Source organism: Myotis myotis, unplaced genomic scaffold, assembly GCF_014108235.1.
Source record: "Myotis myotis isolate mMyoMyo1 unplaced genomic scaffold, mMyoMyo1.p scaffold_m19_p_12, whole genome shotgun sequence".
Lineage (NCBI taxonomy): Eukaryota > Metazoa > Chordata > Mammalia > Chiroptera > Vespertilionidae > Myotis > Myotis myotis.
This window is the reverse complement of record NW_023416316.1, coordinates 30,820,471-30,830,412: the sequence shown is the minus strand read 5'-3', so window position 1 is coordinate 30,830,412 and position 9,942 is coordinate 30,820,471. Positions and strand designations below refer to the sequence as shown.

General features: G+C 40.7%; 1 protein-coding gene across 14 annotated transcripts in view; it reads right to left on the bottom strand.

The window, feature by feature from the left end:
• Window positions 1–9,183: 9,183 nt before the first annotated feature.
• The window catches only part of AGTPBP1 (ATP/GTP binding protein 1), a 115,408-nt gene continuing 114,649 nt past the window's right edge, over window positions 9,184–9,942 (bottom strand). For 8 of the 14 annotated variants that reach the window (XM_036330661.1, XM_036330660.1, XM_036330662.1 and 5 more), the window contains one exon: window positions 9,185–9,907. In XM_036330661.1, coding sequence (XP_036186554.1) covers window positions 9,733–9,907 — 175 coding nt within the window. In that variant the 3' untranslated portion in view covers window positions 9,185–9,732. Of the gene's footprint in view, window positions 9,908–9,942 lie in introns of all 14 variants that reach the window. The other 6 variants (XM_036330664.1, XM_036330672.1, XM_036330673.1 and 3 more) reach the window with 3 other exon arrangements.

The following is a 9,942-nucleotide window of genomic DNA, read 5'->3' as shown; positions in this document are numbered from 1 at the left end:
CTCTGCCTGGGGCCTTAGCAAGGGCCTTCCCCCTAGAACCGCTTCTACCCAGAGCAGGCTGCAGGGGGGAGATGCAGGGAGCACAGGGGTGGGGAACTACCCAAGTCTCCGAGGTTCGCGCTATTAGAGCCTCTTGGTGAGGCTGGAACATTCTGACCACGGTCAGCTGGCAGAACTGGAGCAAACACCCCAGAGGAATATGGGCATCTGACTGGTAAGCCCAGCTCAACAGGTACCAGCTGATTGGGTGGCCCTGATAAGGAGGTGCCCGGCCCAAAGCCAGCGAATCTGCAGCCAAGGCTGTAAGTGGCTTTCCCAGGAGGACCGCAGAGGTTTGCCAGAGCTTAGGGCGAAGGGCTCTTCAAACCCAGAGGGTGGTTTCTAATAGTAATGAGATGAAGCACAGTAACAACAGGCCAAAGAACAAGATTCCCCGGGTTTTCTGGGGGGCCAGAGAAGGGGCTGGGAAGGAAGGCCTGATTGGAAACACGACTGCTCTCCTTAAGCTGAGCAAACGCCAGATGGCAGGGGTAGTCTGAGGAAAGGTGTGCACATTCTCGTCTGTTTTGTTTTTTTATCTCTTGGCATAAACAGCCAGAAAAGTCCACTTTACGGACATTAAAAAGTTAAAATGGCCAAGATCACTCCAACAAAATGCAGGATTGTAGTAACTCAAAACTCAAGGAAAATAAGAATATGTGAATGAGAGCACTTGGAGTTGTGGAATTCCCTGCCAAGAACGGCTACGTGTTGTCAACAGCTCCCTGCAAATAAGGACAAGGAAACTGGCTGAGCTATTTGCACCCCTCCCCGCCCCGCCCCAGATCAGGCAACTTCCCCCATCCGAAGTCCTAAAGGACAGCGCTGGCTGCTTCCCCATCCCATCTGGCATGTGCTTATCAATTTTCCCCCAAAACCTAAACCAAACTATCCTTCCACAAAGAGTATGAATCACATAGAAAGCCTGAAAATTCAACCCACTCTGCACAATTTGACTTTTTTAACTGAGGAGAGTATATTTTCCCCATTCTCATATTCTCTTGACTCCAAAGGAGATTAAAATAAACTTTCCAGACACTGCCAAACAAATAAAACGCATCACCTTGAAGCTGAGGCCAAACACGAACACGTTTGGCTCAAGCAAGCGGGAAGTGGTCACTGCCTTTATGGAAGCAGGCCCGCTTCCGTCTCAGGGGACATGGAGAACTGGTCGCATGGCAGCGAGGCGGCTGGCTTTGGCTCTTTTCCCTCCTCTTTTTTCTCCAGGTCCCTCCTTTGGATTCATTTTCTATTGCTATGAATTTAGCAGATTTAAATGACTCCAAACACCCAGTTAGAACAGCACTGTGTATTATCTCACAGTATCTTTGGGGCAGAAGTCTGGCCATAGTACAGCTTAGCTGGTTCTCCGTGTAGGGCAGTGGTTCTCAACCTTGGCTGCACATTAGAATCACCTGGGAATCTTTTTAAAATCCTGATTTCTGGGCCTCGTCCTCCAGACATTCTGTTTCTTTGTTACTAATGTTGTGGCCCCACCCCATAAACAAAGAAACAGAATTTCCGGAGGTTGGGGCCCAGAAATCAGGATTTTAAAAAGATTCCCAGGTGATTGATTCTAATGTGCAGCCAAGGTTGAGAACTACTGGTGTAGGGTGACACCACGCAAGGCTGAAATCCAGGCGTCGGCAGGGCTGCAAGGCTCTGGGCAGGAACCCGCTTCCAAGGTCAGTCAAGTTATTGGCAGAATGCCCTTCCTGATAGGACTGAAGTCCCCACTTCCTAGCTTTAGGTCAATGCTGTTCCCAGCTCCCTGAACTCCCCACTCTGCCTGTCTCCAGCTTCCAGCCTTCACCTCCAAGGCCAGCACCAGCCATCCGAGTCTCCCTGACCTCTTTCTGCCTCCTTTCGCTGTCTGGAACTTCTGCCCCCTCTTCTGCTTGCGAGGTCTCCTGTGTTTACATTGTGCCTACCTGGCATTCCCGAAGTACTTGGCTGCAAATCTGAAAACTCATCCAAATCTTAACCAGTATTTGGGCAATAACCTGACATGTTGTGCCTTTCAAAATACAAAATGTACCAACATAACTGCGGACCAGACAACCAATGTCACTAAAAATCCATTATCAAATCCCATTTGCCCAGATTTCTCATTTCACATGAGCTATCATCATGCTGCTCTCCTATGCCACCACTTAAAAGCCTCGTTATTAGGCATGGGGAGTGCACATTTGGATGGGTAGAGTGTTTGCAATTATATTTTAAGGTGCTTCCCCAAAGCTATAAAGTCAAAGCTATAAATGGCAAGATGGGTGATGTAATTGCCAACAGAATATGAAACATGTCTGAAATTAGAGTCAGTTCTGCTCATCCTTAAAGGAGGTTCCCGCAGAGCATACATATCAGAAAGGATACGATGAGGGGGTGCAAAAGCAGAGTCAGAAAGCTGGGTAGCCCTGGCAAGTTTGGCTCAGTGGTGGAGCATCGGCCGCTGACTGAAGGGTCCCGGGTTCAATTCCAGTCAAGGGCATGTAACTCAGTTGCAGGCTCGATCCCCAGCCCTGGTCAGGGCGAGTGCAGGAGGCAACTAATCCATGTGTTTCTCTCACACTGATGTTTCTCTCTGTGTGTCTCTCCCCCTCCCTTCCACTCTCTCTAAAAACCAATGGGAAAAATATCCTCTGGTGAGGATTAACAAAACAAAGCAAAAAAGAAAGAAAGCTGGATGGCTTCAGGCAAGACACCTAACCTCTCTTGGACTGAATTTGTTAATCTAAAAAATAGTGGGACTCCATAACCTCTAAGAGCCTTTTCAGCACTCAAGTTTCCATGGAAGGACAGAAAAATTCTGAAATATTAAGTAGAATAAATGAAATGGAGTCAAATGGGCCACTACCCACAGCATTATTGAGCTGCTGTGTGCTGGGCTTTGTGCCTGACACTCTACAAATTTGTGTCTCTGGAACCTCATAAGCAGTGACAGTAATGTTTGGTAAATAATTAAATGGATATTAATCCTCCACCCAATGCAAACTAATTCCGAATTTAAAAAGTAGACCTTGGCCCCAACAGGTTATCTAAATCAGATTCCACTTACCCAGTGGTTCTCAACCTTCTGGCCCTTTAAATACAGTTCCTCATGTTGTGACCCAACCATAAAATTATTTTCGTTGCTACTTCATAACTGTAATGTTGCTACTGTTATGAATCGTCATGTAAATATCTGATATGCAGGATGGTCTTAGGGCAACCCCTGTGAAAAGGTCGTTCAACCGCCAAAGGGGTCACGACCCACAGGTTGAGAACCGCTGCACTTACCCAATATGAGTGACCTCCCAAATCAACACCAGAATTTTCCCAAGAATATTATGGCCCAGGTTCATAAATAAAGACAACAAAATAGGGATATGAATCCAACAAAGATGCAAGAGCTGAATTAGTCTCCTGAATTTGTGTTTCTTAGTCATTCATTAACTAAAGTGACTCCAATTTCCAAGAAGTCTAAGGATATTTTGACCCCAAATGAAGAGGCAATTTCTAGACAGTTTTAAGCTAGATATAAAGAATTATAGAATGTCTCTTGCTTTTCTCCCCTCTCTTTGTTACAAACGTGCATTATTTTCTTGAGGGACTAGAGCAGACTGAACTGAATTACACCATTTTCCTTCAGTCAATAAGTTGCTTCTATTACTTTAGGTCTTTATAACCTCACAAGCTGCAATAGTAATACTTGGTGAAATAAGTAAGTGGACATTAAATCCCTCGGCCAATGCAGACTAATTCCAAATTTAAAAAATAGACCTGTGAAAGGGCATCCTCTGTCCCTTTGAAAAAATTCAGGTAATTTGAAAAAATCCACATTTAATAAGATGCAGGTCTCTCAGCTGGGACAGCAAAACAAGCCCGTGGGGCCAGAGACCACATGGGTGATGCTGGCCACAGGGGAGGTTCAAGAATAAAACTATCATTCGAAAGACCTCTGGTGAACTTACACCCTTCTGAGTGTTACATCTGTCCCTGTACATTCCTAGGCAGGTAGCTTTCACTTGGGAGAGGGGCTATTTAAATATCATACCGAAAAAGTCAAGGTAAAGTCTTGCTCTGCTCTAAGTATTGAACAGATTGGCATGCTCTGGAGTGGCTTGACTGAAAAGTTTTGTAAGTTTGATGGACTTACCTATAAAGATACAGTGAAACCTCCTACCCATATCACATTAACTAGAAGCAAAACCATGGAGGAGCCTAGAGTTCTCTTCCTCACTTAGCTGGGTATCCAAACCCTAAGTTATCCATAATACATGTCTGCTACAAGGCAGGCAAGAGGGCACCTTGTCAAAGGGTTTCAGAGGCGGTGACCCAGCTTATAGTTCTTAACTATTGCACTCACACCCTTAGGATTACAGAACTTAGAGATGATAGAGGTTAAGTATAATCAACCATGAATAAAAAAGTCCATGAAGTTATGCCAATAATTTGATCATAAACTAATACAAAGTTGGAGGGTTTAGTTTAGGTCATCTGATTCTTATATTGTAAAAACGATTATATTCCTCTAAAATTAAATCTAGAAAAACAGGTAATCATGGGCTTATTTCTAAGATTTACTTCTTAGCCCTGCCAGTTAAAGTGATGAGCTACAGAATAAACTATCTTCTCAATGAAAACCTAAGTTCTTTAAAGAAAATGAAGTAAAAATTAACTTGATGTGAAGTCTGTGAGACAAATGTAGAGTAGACAAAATTCTTTTCCCTCACCATCAGAGATAGAAAATCAGCCTTGCCAAGCCTTAGGAGAAACCAGAAAGGACAGAGAAAGGCGTGTGCTAATCCATTACCTATTCAGTTAAACATAAAATCAAAAGACTCAAGGGTCTCTTTCCTTTGAAAAAAAAATAAAATTGTTCAAAACAATGGGTCACCGCCTCTGTATATACCGCCTTCCTCCTAACCAACCATAAAAATACTGATTTGGAAAATATGATAATCATTTCACGGGCTACGAGAAAAAAATGTTTCCATCGAGATCATTTCAGAAGGCACCCAGCAGATGTCAGGGTTAGCTCACCCCACCTTCCTCAGGGACTCTATGGTATGTGATGATAAAACAGTTGCATGGTTTTCCAATATCATCAAACTGCTTATCCAAGGCTGGCTGGGCTGGCTCACTCACAGGGATGGCCCAGGCCCACCAGGTGGCTGCATGTGAGGAAGCACAGGGTCCTCAGATGCGGGCTCCAGGCTCAAGTCTGAGCCCCACCTCTGCTGCATCCTAGCAAGTCCAGGTAAACCAGATGGCCTCTCCGAGCCTCACATTCTCACAAATTAAATGCGAATGCTAATGATATATTTATGAATAGTGTTTGCAAGACGCTAAATAAGCTTTTTTAAATTTAAATATATTTTTTATTTCAGAGAGGGAGAGGGAGATTGAAACATCCATGAGAGAGAATCATTGACTGGCTGCCTCTGCATGCCCCACCCTGGGGATCCAGCCTACAACCTGGGCATGTGCCCTGACCGGGAATCAAATTGTGACCTCCTGGTTCATAAGTTGACACTCAACCACTGAGCCACACCAGCTGGGCTCAAATAACTTTTAGGAAAGCACTTCTTGAACTTTAAAGAGCTATTTAAATGCTCTTTATCTACAAATCTGGTGTGGATGAAAAGCAGGCGTTTACAATTCTAATCAGTGGGTGGGTGGAAGTAGCTTTGAAATTGCTAACTGAATAATACTAAGAGGTCATCCCATTATATCTGCTCATTGATCAAACGGTTAGACTCTAACCAATGAAACTCAACAAAGGGATCTCTGACCCCCCTCTACTTACTCCCTATGTCCATCTTATGATGATACACCATTAAAGAAGTCCTCACTTTCAATATTAATATTTCACATTTGTGACCTCTATTACTACTGGAGAGAACTTTCACGATGCTGAAAAGTCAGCTCTTGGGACAATATTATCTCTGAAACCCCCAACAAGTGTCATGACTGGAAGAAATAACCCCTAAGTTTTGAGCTGGCAATGCCAAAAATAAGGTTCATTTCTAGCCCCGTAAACTTTTCTGGTAGGTATAAAAATTAGTTACGTCTGATGTGTCTGAGTGGACATCTGATGTTTTTGCCTTCCCAGAGTGTCCCTTTGGGTGAAAGAACTCTCCTCTTTTTAACTTCTCTTAGAACACGGTTTTGGATGGAGCCACCTCCCAGGATGGCATGAGAGGCTGCTGGTTTTTCAGACAGGTTTCAGACACACAGACCTGAGAAATATTTACTTAACATAAATAACAACATTCTATTGTGTAAGGTAGAATAGCTTTTCAATTAAAATATTGCTTCAACAGGTTTTTCCTAATGGAGAGAACTAAGGTTTACATATGGCTACTGAACCCTCACCAAAATAAGAAAAAAAAATCATTGATTTTCAATTAAAGTTTTATGATTAAAGTACATATACAACAAAAGGACTTAAAAAGATGCATTTATAGTTTCATGACTGCCATTTATTTCTGGATCGTGCACAAAACAATTCCATTAGTACATTTACTACATTATCCATCTCAGTGCTCACAATATGGTCATCATAATTTGGACATCTGAAAGTTAAAAGTATTGTATTCATTGCTGTTAGTATGCTATATGAAGTCAAACTCCAGGTTACTTATTTTAATTAGGATTCAGACAAATGTCCATGTTTCCAAACACCACACAGAAACTGGAAAAAGTGGCAGAAACGAATGAATGGAAGACAAAATCTTGGGTTCAAACAGCACTATGACTGCAATGAAGGAAGAGCCAGTGTGCAGCATAGGTTTTTGCATTCTGCCTTGCCTGACTACATTTCACAAACTCGAGACCCTAGAGCTTTTAACATTCCTCATCTTTGGGGAAAGGCAAAGGGCAGCATCTTCTTTTGTGGTAGGAACATGAGGCTAATTGTCAGGAGACCTGGGCTAGAAACCCTGGCCATGCCCAAATGACCCTGTGACTCTGTGTAAATGTTCTTGATTTCACAGGTTAGTTTGATCTAAACCAGCGATCGCCAACCGGTGGTCCGTGAGGTCCGAAAGGTTGGCAACCACTGATCTAAACCATCTCTGGTGCTAATTTCCAAGTCAGAGGTCCTCTGATTCTTAGGAAACTGTGATCATGAAAGAGCACATGAGACCACACCAGTGGTTCTCAGTGTGGTTCCCACAGTACTGAAGAATTTTTAAGAAATGCAAATTTAGGGGCCCTACCCCTGATCTCTATGATCAGTAATCTCTGTTTTGAGAAGAAAGGTCTCAGGTAATTCTGAGGTACACTATACAGTTTGAGAACCACTGGATTAGACCAAAACTACATTTAAGAAATTCACTGATAAAAAAAAAAAAAAAAGAAATTCACTGTAGTTCCAAACACAAAATAAAGCAAATAAATCTAAACTCCATCATTAGTCTCAGTTGATGGGCTACATATTAATTTCCAGGCTTATGAAAAAGTCCTGAAATCATTCTTTGAAAGTCCTGAAATGACACAGTCACAGAGGTAAGAGGTAGGGCAATTTTAGCTACAACTAGCCAATGAAACTCATTTTTACATCTAATTAGGAAAGATTTTAAATTATTTCTCATATTTCCAAAGCTATTTATCGTCTAAGAAAAAAGATCATTTCCTAACCATAAAGACTTCCTCTTTAATTCTATGAATAATTACTTAATAAAAGGCATATTCAGGTTTATCACATATGCTAAAAGATGAACTTCATCAAAACAAAATATTGTAACAGTACATGGCACAGGGTTTTTATACCGCTTAACATAATAAAAGTGAAGTTTTGAGTTATTCTGCACATTTTAGTAGCTGTAGCTGCTTTTCATGACTGCTTTGGTTTTTAATTTCTAATATTATAAGAACCAAGAAAAATTCATAATATGGACATAGTGGCTCCATAATCTACTCTGAAAAATATATAATTAAATATGTAATGTGTTATGTATAAAATATATAAATAATAACTATGATAAATTATTAGACAAATTATTAAATACATACTACTTTACCTTGCTACAGTATCCTGATCTCTCCTAAAGTATTAGGTCACCACACACCAAGAGGTTTTCTTCAACTTCACAATCCATTTAGTCTTTATTTTCTGAGATTAATAAGAATTAGGCTATTTAGAGAAAAAGACCTCTTCATCAACGGCTCCATGCCGTTTTTAGACATGGTTCCCATGACACCAAAAGGAAGCTACATCGTGGGTAAAATGCCTCAAACAATACAATGAAAATCATTGATTTGGAAAATACAAAAATCTAAAATATACTTTTCTTTCTTTCCAATTATTAGTTTTTTAAAAAGACTGAAAAAAAATGACTCAGAAATAAGCAAAACTAATGTGCCAAAACCTAAGCCCCTGAGTCCAGAGAAGAGATTAACCAAAGAATTTATATGCCTATATGCATTGCCCATGGACACAGACATTAAATAGAGTGGTGAAGGACTGGGGTGGGGTGGGAACTGGGTGCAAGGGTGGGTACTGGGGGTACAATACTGCAGTACTCTCAACAATAAAGATTTTAAAAAGGGAAAAAAATCTGTTAGTGAGGTATCTTTTTGGATTTCTTTTGCTACAACAGAAACTTAGCTCTTAAAGCACTTATCCAATGTCACTGGACTTGTTATATTCTATTTGAAAACAAAGTCATTCCTGCAGCAAGGCAGCTTAAACTTGGGAAGATGTCACTACAAGAAAAGGCTTACACTCACTGCAGTCACCTAGGACTCAGGTGCCAGTGCCGGCTTACCCTGAATGGGTTTACTTCAGTAAGTCCAACAGCACAGCACGGTTCAGGAAATGCTAAACGCGCTTGCATGCAATTGTACATTTAACACTGGACTGTATCCTCACTGCATTTTTAAAGCTTCTTAACAAACTGACTGAAGTGATAAACTCCAGGTGCACCCAGGAGACACCATTTTAGACAAAAGAGCTGTTCAGTTACATCTTTTACAACAGGTAGAGGTGTGCCATATCAGGAAACACTTAACACTGGTAAATTAAGCATTTTTTTACAAATTTTTCTCAATGTGTGTTCAGATGTTGGATTTCTATAATATTTCCGCAAATATTCTATAAACCAATAATCTGAAATGGTTAGAAAGGATGACGAAATGAATACAGTATTTAATATCGTTTTTATTTGTTTAATTTGGTAAATGTAGAATGTAATGGTTTCAAGGCAAACTCTGGATTATTCAGTCATAGCTCAACAGTTAACATGATTCAGAAGAACAGTCTTATCTTCAATATCTACCCACCCTCCCTACACAGACACATCTATAGACATCCATGTACATATATATTAGTTCTCAAAAGCTCGGGATTCTCAACAACTCTAGAATTTAGATTTTATATTCTCACACACTTCAGAATTATCCATCTGATGCAGGATATCACGAGGAGATAAAAATTCATGCAATGATACTCAGGGTTTCCTTTAAAAACATAAATCCAATACTTGATGATTCAATGCTGTATAAAGTGCATTGAATAGCTAAAATAAAACAAGTGCCAATTTTATCATGAATTAATAATATATTTATTGTCTTGAAACCAAACAGGCCCAAGTTTCTTTTTATCTTTATGAGTCAGCTCTTTATAAACTCATTTCTTCCAAACTTCTCATGTAATAAAAATCAAGATAGTTCATTTCTTCTTTGCATTTACAAGAGACAGCAGAGGGCTCACGGTAGGTATGTTCTGGATGAATCAGAGTCAGAAAGTACTTCTTCTTGAGTAGAAGTTTCATAATCTGCACTTTCAGCTAATTCAATATCTAACTCATCATTACTCTCGGCACTGTAATCAACTTCTTCGAGGAATCGAGGTTCATCTTCATCCAAAACATAAGTGGTGGGGCTGCAGCCAAAGCACACAGAACATACAAGGCTTCA